Genomic DNA, 22,072 nt, shown 5'->3' on the forward strand with positions numbered 1-22,072 from the left:
GAGCGCCTCAGCCCGGGCGGCGGTTGCCAGGGCGACGGCCGCGCCCCGCCGCGCTCTCGCGATAGCAGGGCCGCGGGCGGCGGCTCGCGCGCGGCCGTAACGGCGGTACCGGCGGTAACGGCTGTAACGGCCGTGGCGGCGGCGGTGAGTGGCGGCCGCCGGGCCGGGCTCTGAGGGGGGCGTGCAGGGGGCGCGGCGAGGCCGGAGGGGCGGCGCCGTGCCCGGCGGTCCCTCGGTGGGGCCCCGGGGTGGGGCTTGGCCGCGCCTCCCTGCGCCGCCGCACGTCCGCGGAGCCGAGCCGGAGCCGCGCCGCCGCCGCTCCGTGCCCGCGGCCTGCGCCGGCCCGCGGGGAGGAGGCAGCTGAGGGGGGCGGCCGGGCTCCCGGCACTGTCCAAGGTCTCCTGAGATCTCCCGGGCGCCGGACAGGAGCTCAGGTGGGATCGGCCGTCGCTTGTGCTTAGCCAGGTGTTTTGTGCTCCGTCTGTTCCTCCCCTCGGGTGTTGCTTCATCGCCGCCTCGGCTCGGATTGGCTTGTTCTCTGATCCAGAAGACAGCTTTTCTGTCACTGTTCAAAGGGCTTGGTCAGTCTGGCAGGTTCTGTGAGCGCTGCGCTTCCTTGCACGGTGCTGCCTTCGCAGAATTGTGGCCTTGTGTTCTAGAGGCCCCTGGGACAGAAAACTTGTTACTACAGAAGTGCTTGTACGTTTTTGTCCCTAGATCTGGCTAGCTGGAAAACCACCAAGCTTCAAGCGACGTCTCGGTGGAAGTAATGCAGTTTGTTTACATGCTAGCAATTTACCAGCAGCTGTCACGTTTAAGATAATTGCTCAGTCCTCATGGAAGGCGTGAGGGAGTGGAAATCTTCATCTGAAACATCAAGGTGCATGTACTTCCAGTTCCCACACTTGACCAAGACCAGCATGTAAAATTCAGTCAGCTGTATGCTTTGAAAGGCTTTGACAAAGTTTAGAGCTTACTGCTTTGTGCACGTGCACTTTGTGCAGTTGTTGAAAGGACTGGAGTGCTGCGGGCATGCTCAGGCTGCCTGGCTGGGAGCATGCAACAAGGGGGAAAGGGCACAAGGGTCTTCGTTTTGTAACAGCCCTTTTCTTCTTCCCCTGGTCCCAGCAACTTGAGCTGTCTGTTTTGTAGGCAAGTGCTGTAAAGAGCTGAGTGTTTGTACGGTAACAAAAACTTTATAAAAGTAAATGCAGTTCTTCAGTGAAAATATGCCAAATTTGGTCATAGAAATAATCCATGCTGCAGAACCATAATTTAGTATATTGTGTTGTCTCAGTCCATGATCTGTTTTTAGTTCTAGCTCCCTTCCCACTGCAGGTCAGAATGCATACTGCTTCATACATGCACACAGATTTGCACCTGAACTGTTTTCTGAGGTCATTTCAATCCTACCATACAGAGCTCTGAACTTAGCAACAGAATGTTTTTTTTTTTACTGTTTTAAAAAGGAAAAAAGTTAGCCAATGTACATAGCTGAAGTTGTTTGCCTTTGTGTGAACTAGAGAGGATTTTTAAAAATTAGCGAATTAAAAACAAAACTGATTCCTTCCAGGAACGGAGTATACTAAATCTAAATTCTTTTGTATTTGCAGGGTAGCGCACGTGACAGCAGGAAGAATCAGAGTAAAACTTAAATAGTCATGGCAGCACGCTGGAGGAGAGTCCTGATAATATTTGTGGCAGCTCAAGTACTATTTGTGGTAAAGACCTTTGAGGAAGAGGATGTACCTGAAGAATGGCTTCTTCTTCACGTTGTTCAAGGTCAGATTGGAGCGGGAAACTACAGCTACTTGAGACTAAATCACGAGGGAAAGATAGTACTTCAGATGCAGAGTTTAAAAGGCGATGCGGATTTGTATGTATCTGATATAACTCTTCACCCCAGCTTTGATGAGTACGAGTTACAGTCCGTAACTTGTGGCCAAGATGTTGTCCATGTACCAGCACACTTCCGCCGCCCAGTGGGAATAGGGATTTATGGTCACCCCTCTCACCTGGAGAGTGAGTTTGAAATGAAGGTCTACTACGATCGAACAATTGTACAGTATCCTTTTGGCGAGGCTTCTTACAACCCAGAGGAGATGGAGGCAAACCAGAAATACTCACACACCACAGAAGATGAATCTCAGGATGAAGAATCTGTTTTCTGGACTATACTTATTGGAATCTTGAAATTAATACTTGAAATTCTTTTTTAAATTCATATACACTGGACTAAATCAAATTTCAGCCTGTGAAATTGAACATGAATAACTTTCTGTAATATTTAATACTCTTTGTTGTGTTTCCTGAACCAGAAAGAAAGTCAGGAGGTGAGGGGGGAAAAAGCCATATTTAATTTTATATTGTAAAATCCTGCCCTACATGTAAAATGAGCAGCAAGCACAGTATTTGCAGTATTCAACTTTAGAGATCAGGGCTTAAAGATGAATGTAGAGTTGGGAATCTCTAAACAGGTGCTTAGGAAAAAAATCAGCTCTAATCCTTTTTCTTCTATCATTATTTTACGAAGAGCAAAATACAAACAGCTGCACTTAAGTGCCCCCTCTCAATCATATTTAAAAATAAAATCTACTCTTTCTCTGCCAGCTATCTGCAGTAAAACTAATTCGCAGTGACTTTGGAGTGCAGTCAAGCTGAGGAGCCTAGGGTGAAGGAAGGAAAAACCAAACAATCACCTAAGGGGACAGATGGCCTGTATTTTGACTGCTTGTGCTCTACATCCCATCAACCATCTGTACGCAGAGGCCTGTCCGGTCACTCAGCACCTCTGCAAATCCATGACCTGAATCGAGTACACGATACTTCAATATTACTATAGGGAGAGGAAGCCTTCAGCTGTTGTTACTTGTCAATATGACATTCTCATTCCTCATTAAAGGCAATGCAGTATATAGGATCTTAAGGTTGAGAGGTATTTTCTTACACCACCCTTTACAGCTTTTTGTGATTTTTTTTCTTTTCAAAAGATGTTTACAGGATTTTTTTTCGGTACATTTATATGAATAAGTCATTAGCTTGCAAAGAAAATTTTCACTGAAAGGAAGTTGCAGTATATTGTAAGAAGGTCAGATCATGCTCACTCTTCCCTGAAAGTTAGTTTTTCCAGGAGTATTTTTCCCTTTGTTTGAGTCTTTCAAAATAACCAATTGCTATGCAAATAGTGTATATTTAAATTGCTCTGTAATTTTCTTTTCACAGAGCTTACTGATGAGTGCACTGAAATAAACAAAAACGTTACTATAATTTTATACAAACAGTGCATGTACAATTTAAATTTCATTAGTGAAAGCCTTTTCTTTTTGAATGGGAACTTCTCTGTCTAGATAGCTGACAGGACATGATTAGTGACTTATATCACAAAAATAATTTTATAGCCAAAATTAAAAGTTTATTTGGTAAAAAGAAAAAAAAAGTGGTATTGTTCCTCTTAAAGTGGTTGGTTAAATAGCACCAAAATATCACTAATTTGTGCAGTTAAATTTTGGACAGCAAGTTGTTTTTTTTTTTGTGGGGGGGGAGGGTGGGGGTTAGCCCTCCTTGCTGTTTTTCCCCCTTCTTCCTCCTCTTCTGGGTACGGGAGAGTCTTTCTGACAACAATCACAAATCCAGCGACCTAAGAAAAGAAAGTTGTCAATTATTGGGAAACTACCTTTTTTACTCACTCATCTAGTTATGTACCTTTCACCATTTCCATAGGTGCTCATCTGTTTCTAGTACTTCCTTTCATGTACGCAACCAGTGTTTCTCTTTAAAATACAAGCATCTTTTCTAAAAGATACAGAAAGCAGCAGGTCAAATTCACTGTCCCTTGCAGACTCGGTGCATGTAACAATTGGCTACACTAATGTTTATGGAGCTCAGGGAGTAAGTGCCAGCTCTGCTAAGGCAATGGTTATTAGGAAAGAAGAGACAAACTTTGAGGTGGCAAGCGAAGATTTTCAGATGAGTGGCCACAGTTCAAGGTTGTGGGCAGTAACTCACAGCAGAAATGAATGGCAGTTGGAGAATGTTGCTATTGTGCCACAAGGTAGTGGGTCCCATTCCCCAAACCAACGTCAGTTATTTCAGTGCAGTCAGGCAGCACAGATTAAACTGCTGGCAGAGGTTCAGCACTAGACCTTGTACTAAAACCCGTTTATGGAGGGAACAATAAAGGGTTGAGCATGGATATTAACTATTTATATTACAACAGCTGGAATCATAAAAGCTGCTTTGCTATTATTTTTTTTTTTAGTTTTGTAGGAATATAATTATTTTGCTTAGATTCTGTCCGTAGGTCAGCCTGAAAGTTGAATCAACCACAGAACCTGGAGTAAAGCAACTGCAAGCTCCCCGTGCTTCTCTAAATGGGAATATACAATATATTTGAGGTAGCAGTTACAAGGAATATTGTCACTGAACACTTTATCATGAGCTTACTTATCACTGATTTATTATCACATGAAAAGCAACACTGCTACCAGTCACTTATGTCTGAAGTTTTCTTTACATTGCCTTGAGTCAGCCAGGTGATATGAGTGGCCAGGTAATTTAAAAGTACAGGCTGTCTGACATTTAGGTACTTCCAGCTTTTACATTTAAGAAAAAAATGGGAAGGAAGGGGGGTTTAAAAAGGTGTTTACAAATGCTAAATTGAGCATACTTTTTAATTTAGAGACTGAAATAACAAACTTTGTTAATGTGAAAGCTATACTCCAGCAATATGCAGCATTAGAGGCCTCTTTACAGGTCTCTTTTATGAAAAGAGGTAATTATTCTCAGTATTCTGTGGAAATATTAAAAAAAAACAACAGTAGCTCTGAGTGAGCCTGTTTGGATTCTGTTGTAAAAGCCAATTATATTTCCTATACAGGAAATGCCAGGTTAAACTGTGCAAAACCAAATACACAGAAATAAAGCTTATAAAAAAAAATCTCAGGCCCTAGTGTGTGGATGCTTTCCAACGCTACTGCTTATTTTTACCCTTCACACTGATTTTAAACTCTTCTTTCAAAAGCAACACATATTTTGACAGAAAAACCCCAGGACTCGGAGGAGGTGGGAAGGGAACAATTAACTCTTACTTTATTACCTGAGGGGATAGCGTCAAGCCCCACACAAAAAGTGTGATAACCACGGTCACATACATCACAGAACATCATTTCTTCTTCGTGGTGAGGCTGCCCGCATATAATGCATGTTTTACACTCCATACATTGCCAAGGATAAGTCTTAATCATAGCAACAAGCTCCGGGGTCATATCAAGGCAAGAAGGGTGGCCTGGATTAAAATCAATATTATTAATTATGACTGAAATGAAATTTAAAATTATTTAGATTGCATTGAAAGAAGCTGAAGCTGAGCTCGCCTCCTGGAGAAATCTAACAGCACGCTGAATGTGACAGTACATACAATCTTAAACAGGGATGAAGCTTTAATGAAGGACAGAAAAGGCAAGTGAACTGTTGATAAACAAGTACAAATATTTCCACAAAAAGATCTGTCAAACATTAGGAATGTTTGAATCCTTAGGAATCCAGTTAGTTTATACGGATACTTACCACTGTTGTCACACTGGGAGCAATGTATAAGAGCTTCAGCTTTTCCTTTCTTGTTGGACTCCTTACCCTTCAGACAAATTCCACATATAGCATTTGGAATGACCTTTGGCTGGAAGGGTAGAAGAGGGCTATAAATTCATTCCAGAAGAATTTACAGATTTAACAGGAAATGTAACATAGCTCCTTAACTCAAAATTAATGGGTTATCTGCTATGATGTGTGAACCTTAACACAAATGGCAATAATTGACAACCAGCAGCATTTAAAAAGTCTTAGATTAACCACATAAAATTTGAACTTGGCATACGTGTAGTGGGCTTTACGTAAACGGAATGGGAGCAGAAGCATGTACTAGTTTCTTCCTCTGAATTCACCAGCTAACGTACCCCTAAATTACATGGTATAGCATTAAAAAAAAATCTGGTATAGAATACTTCATTATGAATCTCCATGCAGATTTCCTGTGTGGAAGAAATTAAATACAATTTCCCATTTTCATTGTCTTTATAGAATATAGAAATTTAATTGCAAAAGCAATAAATTTGACTTTAACAAGTTTTAAAATATCTGGTAAGCTATGTTATACACTGCTGTCTTACCATTCCTTCTTAAGTCCAGTCGTAACTGCAGTAAAAAAATACATTCCCTTGCACTGAAATACAGTTTTACATTTGTAGTATTTCTAAGCGATAATCTGGAGCCTATTTGGGTGCATGAGACCCATTTAAAAGGTATGAGAGAAATAGTAGGCTGTTAAATGGAGTAACATTTGTGTATTAATTCTGTGTGCAAACCCAAAAGTTTTATCCTGATGAGGACCAAAGAAATAAGGCATGACATATTCCAGAAATATCTTTGTGAGGACCAAGAAACAAACCAGGCATTGCATACTTCAGACATATTTCAGTAGTTATATTATTGAGCTTGGACCCCTGCATAATGAAATTAGTGAGAAATAAGGGTTAAAATTAATATAGTGCTCACTGATATTAACCACTAGTCCCAGAGTTTTAGTCCCAGAGTTTTGAGAAAAAAAAATGTTGCTGCAAAGATGCAGCTACTAGCTGGAATTCAAATTCAAGGCACATCCTGTTTTCTAAGGAACTAAACAGCTTGTCAGTAAGCAAAAACATACCCAATCAACTACCAACCACTTCTGGGGAGAAGAATAAAGTTTGATTAAAAAAAAAAAAAGAAGGAAAGAAACCAGCAATACATATATTAAAACAAAGAAACAAAACAGGAATCTTTGCAATGCAACTTATCCTCAAGTGTGTCTATCCCCCCAGCCAGTCTTTTTCCAACACCTGTATCTAGTAAGATAGTATCTTAATTCATTTGTAAGTAGTCAGGACACATTGCTTTAAGATTTCTGAAGTTTTACATCTGCTTTTTTAAGTTAAAGCACAACTACAGTCTGCTCCAAATTGTCTAGTCTGAAGAGTTTTATTTAAAAAACAAAACACCATCAGAGATGTTTATAGGTAACTTCCTTCAAAAGATGACAGAGGCACTCATACAGACTTTTTTTGCTTATTTATTTTAAAAAAGCATAGTCAACCTGTTTTATACATAAATATAGGAAAACGGTAAGAGAAGTCTAACATTCACAAATGTCTCTACAAAGTAATAAATATAATGGAAGCAAAAACACACAAAATCATTTACTATTCTATGTGTCCTACATGTACACCTTTATACCCTGCTCCTCCCAACAAAAGTGGCACATGCTTAAACCTCATCAGTGTTGCAGCATTCACCCTTCTGTTGTTTAGGCTACATTCTAATTTTTTTGTTGGTGTGTTTTTATCTACTTCTAAGTAAACCAAGCCTTCTAAAATAGGAAGTGCACTTCTCTAATCAGACTTCTAACGAATTTGAGTATCACTGCTTTTAATATACAGCAGCATACTCCCTTGTACTCCGTCAAAACTAAAGTGAGCTACTCTCCGGTCACTGTACTTGCATTCGGTTATGTGCATTAACACTCTGATATATATAATTCTAAAGTTAGACACTGATACGGGTGCATTTATTAACAATGCTTCCATCTAATTCTTACTTCACTAAATTGTGTTTATTAGAAATCGTGCATTTGGGGGGGGGGAATAACAGCCTATTAATAATAAAAGTTCCAACAGTATGGAAGGGTGGTTTTTTGTTATGTTTTTTGATTTTTATTTTATTTTTTTTTACAAAAATGAAATAATGCAAGACTTCACATTTCAAAACAATTCAAGTTCTACCATCATAAATGGCTTTTAGAAACACTAAAAAAAAAAGTGTATCAAATCCAAATGGGAAGTGACAATATCCCATCTGATTAGAGTACATTTTGCTTTGTACATCTTCACCTTATTGGGGGGTAAGGAAGGGAGAGAGAAGGAATGCTGGGTCAAAATGATGACTGCTCTGTAAGTTTTAACTTCCTTGCTGCAGCATGCAGCTCTCAAAGCAAGCATTCCGATCACACTATTTTTATAAGGTCCTATTCTGAATGCAAAGGGTTCCATTTGCATATACAGTGACCTAAAACAGAAGTGTTGTAAAATATAGTTTCAATACATTTCAGTTTTATGTGCAAAAAAAAACTCCTGTACTTTTAACAGTACCCTGTGTGTGCAATTGCAATAGCCAGTCCTGCAGCAACAAAGACTCGCTACTTGTAACATGACAAAATGTAAAACACATGGTAATTGTTCTTTGTTAAAGAACTGATAATAAAAACGGCTCCATATAAAATACATCATTTCTTTTGCTTAAAAATAACTCAGTGGAAATGTGTGAATCCTTTAATACTCATAATGTGTCTATAATGATACATTTGCATGTTGATGCCATAGCAATTATCCTTCAATTTTAACTACATGTAACCAAAAGTTTACCGTCCTACAAAAATAGTCAGATATTAGAGAACAATACAGAACAAAAGTATTACAAAGATTTAGAATTCACAGGGACAACATTTTAAATCAGTTAAGCCTTCAGCTCGAAGTGCCGTAACACTCAGGCACATACGGTAGGTATATCATTATCTGGTGTTTTTAATGAGCTAACAAACAAGATTCTTTCTGTCTTACCAGTTAAAGAAGCTCATATAATTGTGTTTACTGAAAGCATTTAAACACTCCCACAAACAAGAAAGCCGGTTCTCTCAACATCCCAACACAGCATCACCATCTTGACTTATCAACAGGTTGATGGCTGATGCAGGCAGGGTACGTTGACATCAGAAAGATGTGGCACTGTCAGTTTACAGTAATGCCTTGTTACTAACACAGTCAGTGACTTTTTAGAAGTGAGTAATTGCTATAGGAATCCATTTTCAAAATGCAATGCTGTATGCTACCAGTATGCTACCAGTATGACTTTTAAAAAAAGGTTCTGCTCTGTAAATCCTCTCTCTATGCATTCATAGATTGGGCTAATCAAGCACACAGGCATCTCAAAGTTAAGTGAAACTTCTTTCTGTAAACCTGTGGCACACAATCTCCAACATCAAGTTAAACAAAGCTAAAAAAAAATTCAAGTGCCATCTTTGGATTTCTTGTTTGTGGGAACATCGGTATGCATTCTGAGTCTACAACAATTTGCAGAGTTACATATAAAAAATAGATGTATGGTACCACAGTCTAAATCTCCGTAATTTGCATATGTTTTAGTAAGTTTCTGAAAAGAGAAAACGCAACTGGAGCTTGATACCTGTTACGAACTTTTACAGTTACTGTATGTACAGAAAGTTTATCCAATCCTTGTTGGAAATTAGCTTCTTAGTTATAGCTTATTTATTGTTAACTTGGTAAATACAGATAGTAAACAGTTATGAATATAAAATACAAACCATCAACAGCCTAACTTCTGCTGCGACAGTTTCTCAGTATGTACAATCTTGTCACTGACAAAAATTTTCCTTTTTCATAACCTCTCAACATGCATTCCTGATTGCTACATAAACCCTATGTTAATGTAGTGTCTTCCTTTTTTATGGACCTATTCCTGCTCCCACGTAAGTCAATGGAAAATTTTAATTCCCTTCAGTGGAACAGGACTGGGCACTAATGTGTTTTAAATGTGTTACATTATTTTCAAAATCCCTCTTAGTATGCCGAATAATAACATAAATAATGCATGTCAATTCCCAGTTTTCCTGATTTTTTTTTTTTATCTTAATCTTTTATCATCCTAATTTTTGAAATTATTATACAGTAATACTGATGATTTTGGTCTTAGGTTTGGCAATCACTGCTTCATAGCTAAAATGTATTAACATCCAAACCAAGTCAGATAAAAGCATATTGCCTACAAACTTTCCTATATAGTACAAACTACATAAAAAGCTGTTTTTCATATACTCTTAAAGTGGTCGTGTAGTGTTGCCTATATGACTGTAATAAACTTCTCGTCCTTCATCCCATACATTGTAACATCTCAGGATGAAGGACTATTTGAAATGAACATCGGCACAATGTGTTCAGCCACATAGCTGCACTTTACAGCACTGATCTCTAGGTATGCTGCCATACGAAACAGTACAAAAAATAATGGATACCTAGTGCTAGTTCTGAACTGGCAAGTAATTCTGACTGCTATGTCCAGGCAGACAGAAAGATGCAGAGTTCCAATGACAAATCCACAATAGACTGTTCTAATGTAACTGCCTGGGAATCAGAGAAGTTAACAGAAACAGAGGCCACTGTATAGCTAGAGTAAAGGAAAGCCTCAAGTGAAATAAAAGCAAAAAGGAAGTAAGGAAGCAAACAGATGGAGCACACAACAGGAGGGCAGGTAGTGAAGTACAGCAAGCAGAAGTTCCACATTACTGAAAAACAAATATTTCAGGGAGAGGCTGGTCAGTATAGAAGTTCAGTCAGGGGCTTTTTTCTTCTACCTTGTACCCAGGAACTGACTTGGATAATACAGAACGTTTGGAACCATCTTTTCTTGGAGTAGAACTTTTGTCTCTTGTTTTTTGTCTTCCCTGAAAAGAATCCTCCTGGTTGTCTGTGGCGCAATCACCTTCAGATACATTGCCAGACGAATTGTCCTATAATAAAAATACCATAGCTATATTTTTTATTTTTTTGGATAGACAGACAAGTCTTTCCTATGCCCCTTAGAGCCAACTAACGTAAAAGAAGGATACATCTTTCCTTCTACAAAAGCATGGGGTGCATCACAATCTAGAACACTTTTTTCATAACCTTCATTATTTATCTTTTCTCATGCTAAGAGACTGGCATCAGCAATAGCAGTTGTGTTTTCCAGTTAATCTTGATACCAGAGTGGAGCACACAACAGTGTAATTCTTTGAACCATTTTCCTTTGAAAGTCAGCAAGAAATTGACTATATGCATGATGTTGTTTACAAAGTAAAGGGCCAGTGAAAAGTTAAAAGTGCCCTGGCCTTGTATTTAAAGTGTACGACCAAATAACACTGTCTTTAATTAAATATGTGAAGGTTTTTACTGCCACCCTCATCTCATATTTTCACCAGGAGCACTCTGAATATTTCATTTGGATTGCAGCAGAAGAACACCATCAGAGGAAAAACACACCTGAATATTTAATACAGAACCAAACATCAGATTTCATGCTGCAGTTAAAAGCATTTTGAAGAATGGGAAGGTGAAGAGAGGAAGAGGTTCAAAGAGAACGATAGACCAATGTAAGCATAATTAAGAGCAGCAGCACAAGATTTTTCTCAGAGAAGTGTTAATAAAGGCCTCCAAAAACCTTCAGCAGATAATAATATAATTAATCAAGTTTATTACAATAAAAAACAAAAGGCCAAATGATTGTGGTGCCCTGCAGTAAAAGGCACTCAGTACAAATAAAGTAATCCACCTATGCCCCGGAACCTAAAATCAAAACAGACAAAACAGACAGAGGGCAAAGGAAGGAGTAGAACACAAAAGCAAAGCTAATTACCTGGCAAATAGAAATGGTATTGTTTCGCCTTTTTTTTTTTTTTCAAACTAGGGGAAGAATTATTCAGAACAAGTCCATTAAGACACTACAGAACAGGAAAACTGCTATCTGAGTCCAAAAATGGGGAGGGTAAAAAAGGAAAAAGCATATTGTAGGACTCACCAGGGAAATCTGATAAATGTTAGGCAGCTTAAGACTCAGAAAAATAGACTTGGCAACTGTCCACCTTTGTGTCCAACAGATATCTTGCCCTAATGACTAGGAAAGAACCCCCTGCTCCATAGCCAAACCCCCTTCATAGGAACCTCACCTCATATATTCCCTACACCTTTCCAACACAACCACATTTTTCCCTTCTGCAGTCTCTCACCAAAAAGGCATCTGAACTTCTGTGTTAAATGGAAGGACAGCCTGCTCAGTCCAATTATCTTTCTTTACCATTAAGAGAAATGGAAGTCAGTGGAAAAGGGAATTAGGAAGAGGTGATTAACGACCAAGTGTAAAAATAATGGAGTACAATTAAATCAAAGTTTTGTTTGACATTTAGCATGATGTTTACTTTTTTTTTTCTCTCTAAAAAATACAAGCAGAAAGGGTGTATTAACAGCTATCCTCTGTAAATCTACAAGCTGACCCTTTCTTTTCTTCTTCAGTTATGAGTAGCTTGTGAATATTTAAACAAAATAAATGTTTATATGGAGAAACTTAGCATTACATATACCCACTATCTAACATGTTAGTCAATTGAACTAGAAACTGTTAAATGCATTTCTGGTTTTATATTGTTTTTCTTAGAACTGGGGTTCCATTTCTAGAAAATGGTCATTGCCAATATACCACCAACACCAATAGACGAATGATACAGCTGTGCTTGGACAGCCCATCTGAAGCTCAACTGCTCCTGAGCACCTGCAACACTCTCCAGGTAGGTATGTGAGCTTCCCTTAACTTCCAGTAACAGTTAATTTGGGGTTTGCATAAACAGAGAGCACATACACATCTTTTTAAAGATGTATTGTAAAACAAACAAAAAATCCCACTGCTTTCAAGCTTTTCTTTAAGTTATAATAAAGTAACTGTTTCAATATTGAGTACTTCCTGCTTCTACATTACAAGAAGGCAAAGTTACCAGGCTACCAAGTCCTTTGCTTTACTGATGGATTCTGTGGAACTTCAGTAGCAAAACATACTGTGACCTGAACTAAAGTTCACACCCCTCAGAAATGCTAACAACCTGACCCATGACCTGAGGAAAAGGCAGTAAACAAAGAGCGGCAGTTGGGAAGACTCTTCAAAACTTCTTTAGAAACAAGTAAGAGAGGGCCCAATATTACAAATATTTGTTTGATTTACTTTAAAAATGGAGCACAATGGAAAGTTGGATAGAAAAGTTATAAAATAAAAAGAAGTACTAAAAAGGCAAGGTTATGATTCTACCTCATTTTGCCAATGTTAAAGATTCTACCAGGAAATTACTGAAACTAACAAAAGCGAAGGGAAAGGATTTTATTTTGTTGAAGAACACTTTCAATTTGTCTCACCGAGTTGCCTTTGGTTTTCCGTTTCTCATCACCTCGCCCTTCCTCTGCATCATCTGAATCCCCATCACTGTCTAATGCAGGCAGTTCTGGATCCAAAGGAGGTTCGTAAAGAGCTGTGTTTAATGGCAAGTAACGAAGTTCATCTGGAGAATATCTAAAGGTAATAAAATAAACAAACAAATGCCTTCGTATTTTATGCATGGATATTATTTACAAAATGATTCTTTATGAATTTATTTTGAAAGTAAGAAATCTGAATAATTTCAGCTCACTTTTTCAGGAAAGCACATAAAAAAAATTGCAGGAAACTTACTAATTTCTCTTCACAAATTAACTAGTATCTAGTACTTGTCATCTTTGTGTAGGTAAATATTCATGGAACAAAGGAAGAACATATTTGCCATGTTCTAAACCTTTATAATCATAAAAGGTCACCTGAATGTCTACAGATTTATAATCAACTCATGTTACTACACCCAACAGACTATATACTTTGTTGTTCTAAGTACATAGCATGTGCACAACTCCAACCAAAGGCACACGAATGGCTGGGGTACAAAGCAAAATAAGAAAAGATGATCTATTTAAGACCAAGATTCTTGAGTAATGAAGGAGAAAAAAAGGCAAATAAAAATATTACCAGAATAATGTGAAGATCTAATCTGTATCTGCTCATAGCCAGATACAGCTTAATGTGTGTAATCCCCCCCCCCCCCCCTTTTTTTATTGACCTTAAAGACTAGGAAAAAAGTTAGAGACCTCTTACTATTAAGGACAGGTAAAGGGTAGGACGCTATTTTGATGTACGCTTTGAAAGGCTGTGTCCTTCATTAAGAAGGATAGCCAGTTTCACTTATAGCTTGTATGCTCAAAATAAACAAGATTTCTTGTATTTTTAACTCAACTTAATAAAATTCAGGTCCTTTAAGAATATCCTTTAACATGCAAATTTATGGGGGGGCTGTATGCACACACACTGGAATGAACAAGGCAAATGCGTACAAAAAGCTTGTCTACAGAAAACTTCGTATGTATAGGATGAGTAGTACCACCTCTGGTGTACAGATGGTACAACTTAGGCAAGAGTTTTCAAATCAGCCTGCGTTCACCAAAAGGGAGCATCCCACAGGGAAAAGTCTAAAATTTGTGTAGATGTTCAAGTCTACACAATACATATTTAATGAAATAGAAAAATTCGACTAGCAACACCTTTCTCCCTCACCTAAAAATCTGACATTAAACTTAGCCCACAAGATCAATCACAGTTTGGTGGGATTTTTTTTTTTAATGTTAAAAACTTTCTAAAAATTTTTAAAAGGACAGTAAGACTGTCACATGGAAAGCACCTGACCACAAGCCAGCATTACAACATTTTGACATAGCGATATTAATCTTAGCAAACATGCAGAGGCAGAAGGTAAGTAAACATGTGAGGGTGGCAGGAGTGATATCAGTGTCTGCTTTTACCACAGTAAGGGGCTGAGCTGGTGAAAGCTCAGGCGCCACAATACATCACTGGAGGGAACACTCTTGCAGCCAGTACTACATTTATGTTGTTGACAGAAGCCCTCATGCTGTGCATTTATTAGACTAGCAAGTGACTCAAGCATAAAGTTAACTCAAAACTTTACAGTAAATACATGCAAACGTTTTCCATCAGCTAGATGTAGAGAAAATAGATCACTGCAAGAGAATCAGCAGTTGCAATGGTTTTAAAATACCTTTTGTAGTACTCCTGGAACTGGCCGGGTATGAGAGCCACTGGATAAGGACTAACCTTTGTTCTCTCTGTAGGTAAGACTTTGTATTTTCCTTGAGGCACCTGGATAATCTGTGGTGTTTAATACAAAATAATGAAGTTCTCATTTCACAGCCGAACTTTTGAGCCTTCCCTACCCTCCACCCCCTGAAAATATTTTTGAACTCAACAGTCTCTCCCCTTTATTGAGTTGGAACAGCTATCTGAGTTCTCTTAAGGAGAGCTCAATTCATTCAAATGGTAAGAAATCGACTCTCAAGATAATATTACAGATTTACATCTAATCAGGAAGGGCCTAGTGAACTGAAAGGCAAGAGTACTTCTAATAGTATAGTATGTAAAATAATTTTAAAAAAGAAATATAGCAATTCAAGCAATAACCTTTAATCAATAAACTTATATGATAACCATCTTTAATATGAATTATCAGTGAGTCCATGTTGGTAGAGGGTAGCAAAATATTGCCATCTCATTCTGAAACCTGACTGTACTACTAAAAAAAATCCCACTAGCAACACAAAGGAAGCTTATAGAAGGTCTTCTTTCAGAATTAAACCAATTATCTACTACCCTGTACGTAACACGTCTCAATATCAGAAAAATGTAAACTCTTCACAATATACTACTATACTGTAATAATTTGCAAAGAGAAAAAACATGCTATACTGTCTTCACATGAGCCGTGCACTCCTGCTTCAAAATGACAGCTAGCATGTGTGGTTTCTATTTATTTATTTTTTATTTTTTTTTATCAGGCACAGAGGCATAAAATATATCTAATACAAAAATAATGTAACACCTAGCAAAAATACGGACATGAAAATTGATAGGGAGCAAGTACTCTTTTAGATAAACAGCTTACTTTTTAACTCATTACACTGTTCCGGCAAAATTTCAGTAGCGTTCCAAAAAAAGAATGAGCCACTTACATGAACAGATAACAACAGAAGCTTCTTAGTAACCTAAACATCCTTCTTAATATTATGCTGTTCCAGCACATTAGAGACATGACAAAGTAACATTGAAACTTTAGAAGTTTCCTCAGACATAAGTGTTTTCCCATTTGAAAAAAGATTTTATATTAGCTATATTTGAAATTATTATTTTTATTAATATTACCCAGCAAAACTGTTAACGTCTCTACGTAACTGTAACAGGACTATTCAAACCCCCTGAAGATAAAATAGTTAAGACAGTACTAATAAACACTTTTTACTAAAACACGCGAGGAGCTACTATTGACATTGAGAAGAAATTTAAATCTGCCTACATGTGTTTGTAAATCAAAATAGGCTCTTCTTTCTTCCATTCGCTCTCGGTTTAAATTACTGTTGAATTCTGCAGCCTTCTTGGCAGCTTTTTTTATATATTCTGGAACTTTACTGGCTTCTACTTTCTGTGTGTTCTGTTGCTGCATTTGCTGAAATAAAAATAATTTTATTAATTTACATACATTTCACTATTAGTTTTTGAGCACCCCTTTTTTTAATACATGTATATTCCATGTTACAGATTTGGTTCCCTTAGCACACTATTTACTTACAGAGTACTCTTTATAATGATCTGTTATTCGCTGACGTTCTTTCTCTTGCAGTATAACAGAATACTCAGCATGTTTGGCAGGGTATTCTTTAATCATAAGATCAATTACTTCATCACTACGCAAAGCCGTTAGACCTAAAATAGATAAAAGCAATAATGATGCTATCTGGCAAAACTAACTGTAGGTTATTTATATCTGACAATGATCAGCTGAAGTTTTTGAGGAGCTAAAGACAACAACCTACTATGCACAATGCTTCTCCCTCTCTCAAGCAGGAGTGAACTTATGACATTCAGCTTTCAAGGCTGGTTAAGAGTTTGCTTCTCCCCAAGGAGGAAAGGCTCATTTCTTTTCTTGCTTACAGCTACAGAATACAACTCCCACCTTCATACTTGACTGCCACCTACTCAACTCCACTGTGAAGCAGCACCTTTGCTGTAAGCAGGACCTGGTGAACTGTTAGCTTCAGTTTCTTGTGTCAGTAAACTGTTAGTTTCATTAACTTGTACAACCTTAACTTAAATTATGAGGTTAGGTTCTCCACACAAATCAAGAATCACTGTGAGGGCAATTCAGAACAGCAAACTGCACGCAGATGACTGACTCCTAATTAAAGTATTTCAATTCAGAAGTCAGAACGTGACAGTTTGCAGCTATCATCTCATGCAGAATGCCTCTTTGAAAGCCTCCAATGCAACCAACCTCCACTGACAACAGAATGGAGGTTGGCATATGTTACTACCACCAATGATAAATATAACTATCCCTGTTGTTTACGGTTAACATAGCACATACTGTGTATGTGAGACAGAATATAGCATTTTGCTTCTACTGATAAAAATAGATATTGTTCTCTCTTGCATATTTAAGTAAAAAAAAAAAAAAAATCAAGAGAGCTGGCAGGTGAGAAATAAAGGTAAGTATACCGAGAACTGTTAAGATATAAAATGATTTAACATTTGCACAGATCCATGACACACAGAAAAAAAACGTGACAGGCATCATTTAATCTCTAGCATGTTCCAAGTCACGCGTATTAGCAGAGGAAGAACAAATACTTGAAGTTCTTTCAACATAAAATGCATCAAGGGCATTGTTCTATTTCAAGTACATTTAAGTGCTTCAATATGCACCCTTCCAACATCTAACACATACACTTATTTGTATAAATACACTAGTGTTTGCTGAGTCCCAGCGCACTCAGCCGAACAAGACTGATGGACTTTTCAGTTTGAAAAATTATGTTGTTCTCTTTTCTACAAGGAGAAAAGGGCTCTAAAAGTTAATTTACAACATAAGTTTTGTTAAGTAAGTAGAATGGATCCAATTTTTTTTTCTAAACGATAAATCTGGAAGACCAATATCCTTTGGCCAATTACACAAATTAAGAATGAAATATCAACCAGTTTTCTTTTCAGAATTTACATTTTCAGTTGCAAATGATCCAATTCTTCTCTACTACACTGAATCACATTTTCAGTGTGTCACCTTCAATACTGTAACAAGGAAGCTAACGATCTTTTCTCTTACCTAACGTGCACTGAGTTTCTGTGATAACATTTAGTTCTCTGAGGTAGAGTTTCTCCTTGTGAGATAGATCTCGTCTTTCTAAATCTCGAGAGAAAACAAAAAAAAAAGCAATAAAAATGTGTGAAGTTACTCAAAATCCCCCATAAACAATATCAAAGTAGTCTGAGAATTTTATTTCCAGGTAGTGAGAGTCTACACAAAACTACTATTCCTATAAACATAACAACATTAAAAGTTTATTTTAAATTTAATATACACTGCCAGGACACATCCGATTTTTCTGAGAATCCTGCCCATAGTTATGATTTACAGATATACTTAAGAAACCTGCCTCGAGAGCTTGGATGCAGAAAACATGATCAAGTACAGAAGGCGGCATATTTAACTTTTTCTTTTAATATGCTTTTTAAAATGAATTCCATGACAGAAGAACCATGTATGATAAATCTGAATTACGAAGGCTGAAATCGTAGAACCTTTCCAATTAATTCTGAAATCCTTCCACAGATTAAATAGAAATTTTGCCACAATTCAGGAAACAGAATACAGAGATAGAGCTATAGAGTAAGAGATCACTAACAAAATATCTAAGAATAAAGCTGAGGTCAGTTTTCAAAAGCTACTTGCTGACCTTAACCCTTAATCAGATTTGTCTGCAGATTTTCAGTGACAATACTGTAAAGTCTTAAATTGCTTTGAAAACTGTAGTATACATTTTCAATATGCCAGTAACAAAAATCAAGAAGTACAAAATACAACACTGAGATATACTTTTGCCATGAATTTTTTTTTAACAATTGGCTCACACTGTGGTCAAAAAGACACGGAGATTACATTCAAATGTATGAAAGCAGAGATTTTTTTAGAAGAAAAATTTAGAAAAAAACACACACAAGAAAACAAATACCTGGATATTTTCTTTTAAAGGAAGTCACGCCCAAATATTCACTGACTTGCTCCTGAAGCATATAGTATTCCCCTGTTTCATCCGGTGGCCACTTGTACTCTATCAAGTTTTCAGCAGGAAAATAGCTGTATCTGAGTATTAAAAAAAAAAAAGCATTAGAAGAAATCAAAGAATATATAAGAGGGATACTTACATTTCTAGAAATTCACTAATTCCAATTTACATTACTGACCACCATCTACGGATAGCTGGACAATTCCTTTATAACACCACATCCTCTTAACCTTTTTCAAAGGCATTTAGCTACACCCCACTTCATATGTACTTCCCAAAAGCAGCATTTATCAATATGCTGAGAGAAGGAACACAAAAAAAGGGATAACTGTAATGGTGGAAAGGACATCAGAAAAAAAGCAGATGCTACAGTGTCAAAATTCACTCCAGAAACACATAATATTTTTAAAACTTCTAAGCTGTGCTTTTGATTATAAATTAAGACGCAGCACATTCTGTGTGGTTTTAAAATATGACCTTTTAAAATATGCCAGGAGAAAAAGACACCCAGCTACTTACAGGACATTCCCTCAAATCCGAAGCTATATGAAGTATATAAAAGCAAAGAATGTGGAAGAGAGAATACTTTAGCATACTGAACGCTACAGTAAGACTAGCAATAAAGAAATGGTATTACCCAAGATCTTGACTAGAAGTTTCACAGCTCCGAGAACTGTCCCCTGAGCCCATACGTCGTCTTTTGGATGGCTGGCTGCCATCATTGGAATTTTCTTCTGTGTCATCCTGAAACAAAAATGCAAATAGGTATTAAAAAATTAAAAGTATTCAGTGGATCATTTAAAACATCAAAAAATACCGTACGGCAATCTGCAGTTCAAGTATACCCGAAGTAGTCAGCTATTTAACAATACTCTCTACAAAAAACTGATAGGACAGATTACGCAGCAAATTATTCTTTGATAGAAATTAGCTGTAGGCCACAAAGTGGCACAGAGAACTGGTTGTTTCTCGCCTGCTGCGTACATGGAGTACTCAATAGACAGATGTGGCTCTGACCACCAAGTTCATCATTCCTGATGTAAACTACCTATGGCATAAGCAGAGCCAGGCAGGTATAGACCCAATAAACTTCCTTCATTGGTGACAGTCAGGGACAAGACTAAGTCTCTTTATCATGCTTGCTCCCAAAAGCAACAGTAAGGACAGAGCAAAAACTTTTCTTTTGTGGAGAGGAAAAAAATAAAAGAAAAACTGAAACGACTGTTTAACTCCTACCTAAAATCTCAAAGCCTTTAGTGAACGCCCTTGCATGATTACAAGTGAGAAAGAGGAGACAGAAGTAGCGAAGTGAATTATGCATTGTGACCAGCAGTAGATCCAAGAACAAAACAACTGTTTAAGTAACTGAAACGCTGGAATAGTGTGAAAGAATCACTTTTCATAACTTTTGTGAAAACTTTAAGAAATAAAAATTAATGTGCCAGAAATAAATGGATCAAGCCCACGACCACACTCTGTTAAACAGTGACAAGAACTATTATTAGGTCTGCATAGCTAGTGTTTTTCACTCTAGTATGTTTTACATACCATATCACTTGAAATACTATTATTAAAAAAGAATTCAGCAAATAATAAAGTTTGTTATATAAGACTTCATAGCACTATAATCAAGGCAAGTTGCAGGAGAAAAGCATCTCCTTTCGGTTTATTTCATGTATTACAGAATTCTTTACGTGACTTTTTCTTTCTTTCTTTCTTGGGGAGTTTTTACTCCAATTCTTCTTTAAGAAAGAAGAATGTCTTTCATACAAGAACAAAAACTTAAAAGCAACGTCAATGAAATGGCAAGCAGCATCTCTACTAGTATTACCAACAATAATGCTTCCGAGTATCACTAAGAATACCCTGCATAAACTCAACTAGATAAACTAACCAGCAGTCCCAACCAAAACAGTATCACACTCGAGTTTTTGCAACACAGCTGTGTCTCAACAGCAGTTCACTCCTACTTCTCACCCAGTACACTAACGCACTCCAAAAATACATAAACAGGGCCAAAGCTATGGTTTTCTGTACAAAAGCCTATCTACACTCAAAACAAGAAACTTCCAAACTTCTGTTTTTAAGTGATAAATCTCAACGTGGCCTTTAAGAAGGAAGACATAAGCATAAGTTTTTCTTTTCTGCCTCGAGACTTCGTTTTTATTAAGCCTGCAAAGCGCCGGCAGCGCGCACAGGAGAGCAGAGCGTGCTGTGTTTACATCTCTGCTTTCGCTTCGCATCACGCAGGCTCGGGGCCCAGGAAGTAAAACACTGCGGGCAGCCGGGCGGTTTGTTGCAAGGGACTTACCAGAGAACGCGAAAACACCTGCACACAGGCTGCAGCCCGACCACAGCTACCGTGCGGAGCACACCGCTAAGCCCAACAGCCCAGAGAGGCCCCTCCGGCACGGACAAAGCTCGACCCAGCCGCCCCCCACCGGCCCCCACAAAGTTGCAGCGCGAGGTCCCGGCACGGCACCGCGCTCCCAGCCCCGCGCACACCCCTCACCGCCTGACGGGGAGCCCCGGCGCCCAGAGCGCCCCCCGGGAGGGGACCGCTGGGGCTGCGTCCCGGCCGAGGCAACGCGCGCCCGGCGCTGCCCCAAACTTCGCCCGCCCTCCGCCGGCGGGCCGGGGCCGGGCCCGCGCTGAGGCGGCGGGGGGGGGGGGGGAGGAGCGGGCCGGGCCTGGCGGCGAGGCCGCGGCTCTCACCTTGAGGGACTGTGCGCCGGGCGTGGCCGGGTCGCTGTCGCAGAGGCGCGGGGACAGGACGGCCGCCATCACCGCCGCGGGGGCCGCCGCCGCCGGCTGGGCGAGGAGCAGCGCCGCCGCCGCCGCCCGCCCCGGCCTCGCGCCGCGCCCGGCTCCGCCCCCCCTCCCCCGGCGGGGGGTGGCAACGGCCCCTACCGGCCAGCCCGGGCACGAGCGCGGCGGCTCGCGCAGATCCTGCTCCGCCCCCCTCCGGGCAGCCCGCGGCGACCCCGGCCCGCGCCGCCGGACCGACGCGCGGCCCGCCCCGACGGCAGCGCCGCCGCCCCGCGGGCACATCGACGGGGACCCGCCGCTGCCGCCGCCTCCGCGCCCTCCGCCGCCGCCGCCTCCTCCTCCTCCTCCTCCTGCTGCCGCCGCCCGTGCGGCCGCGCGGCCCGGCCGGGAGCGCGGCGCCGATCCGCCGCGGTAGCGCTTGTGCAGCAGCGCGGGGCGCAGGGGCAGCATCCCCCGCGGGTGGGCAGCGCCGAGCG

The 22,072-nt window shown here is 39.5% G+C and overlaps 2 protein-coding genes across 7 annotated transcripts; one reads left to right on the plus strand and one right to left on the minus strand.

Annotated features, from left to right (window-relative positions):
• The first annotated feature begins 15 nt into the window (after nucleotides 1-15).
• Nucleotides 16-3,436, plus strand: LOC310897173 (UPF0669 protein C6orf120 homolog). 4 transcript variants are annotated; one of them, XM_083830494.1, is made up of 3 exons: nucleotides 22-144; nucleotides 718-880; nucleotides 1,614-3,436. In XM_083830494.1, exon 3 carries the CDS (start codon nucleotides 1,662-1,664, stop codon nucleotides 2,217-2,219), a length of 558 nt encoding a protein of 185 aa, XP_083686620.1. In that variant the 5' UTR covers nucleotides 22-144; nucleotides 718-880; nucleotides 1,614-1,661; the 3' UTR covers nucleotides 2,220-3,436. The 4 variants fall into 4 exon arrangements, with proteins under 4 accessions (XP_083686618.1, XP_083686620.1, XP_083686621.1 ...); XM_083830492.1 differs by lacking the exon at nucleotides 718-880 and having other exon boundaries at nucleotides 16-144; XM_083830495.1 differs by lacking the exons at nucleotides 22-144; nucleotides 718-880 and adding an exon at nucleotides 187-465.
• PHF10 (PHD finger protein 10) lies at nucleotides 3,391-22,061 on the minus strand. Of its 3 annotated transcripts, none has more exons than XM_083830488.1 (12): nucleotides 21,543-22,061; nucleotides 19,465-19,571; nucleotides 18,774-18,904; nucleotides 17,867-17,944; nucleotides 16,337-16,470; nucleotides 16,064-16,213; nucleotides 14,756-14,865; nucleotides 13,035-13,188; nucleotides 10,454-10,609; nucleotides 5,566-5,674; nucleotides 5,096-5,284; nucleotides 3,391-3,637 (listed from the first exon to the last, which is right to left on the minus strand). In XM_083830488.1, the coding sequence occupies exons 1-12, from the start codon at nucleotides 22,044-22,046 to the stop codon at nucleotides 3,552-3,554; spliced, it is 1,908 nt and encodes a 635-aa protein (XP_083686614.1). In that variant the 5' UTR covers nucleotides 22,047-22,061; the 3' UTR covers nucleotides 3,391-3,551. The 3 variants fall into 3 exon arrangements, with proteins under 3 accessions (XP_083686614.1, XP_083686613.1, XP_083686612.1); XM_083830487.1 differs by having other exon boundaries at nucleotides 17,867-17,950; XM_083830486.1 differs by lacking the exon at nucleotides 10,454-10,609.
• Nucleotides 22,062-22,072: the final 11 nt, after the last annotated feature.

The sequence above is a fragment of the Anser anser genome (assembly GCF_964211835.1).
Source record: "Anser anser genome assembly, chromosome: 3".
In the NCBI taxonomy this organism is placed as follows: Eukaryota; Metazoa; Chordata; class Aves; order Anseriformes; family Anatidae; genus Anser; species Anser anser.

Bases quoted from the DNA above. Each gene is read 5' to 3' on its own strand.
- LOC310897173 (XM_083830492.1), top strand. From the start codon at position 1,662: ATGGCAGCACGCTGGAGGAGAGTCCTGATAATATTTGTGGCAGCTCAA.
- PHF10 (XM_083830487.1), bottom strand. From the start codon at position 22,046: ATGCTGCCCCTGCGCCCCGCGCTGCTGCACAAGCGCTACCGCGGCGGA. The intron at 13,189-14,755 runs GTATTTTAAAAC...TATTACCTTTAG, and splicing joins TTCCAGGAGTACTACAAAAG to ATATTCTCCAGATGAACTTC. The intron at 3,638-5,095 runs GTAATAAAGTAA...TTCTTTTCTTAG, and splicing joins GCTTGACGCTATCCCCTCAG to GTCGCTGGATTTGTGATTGT.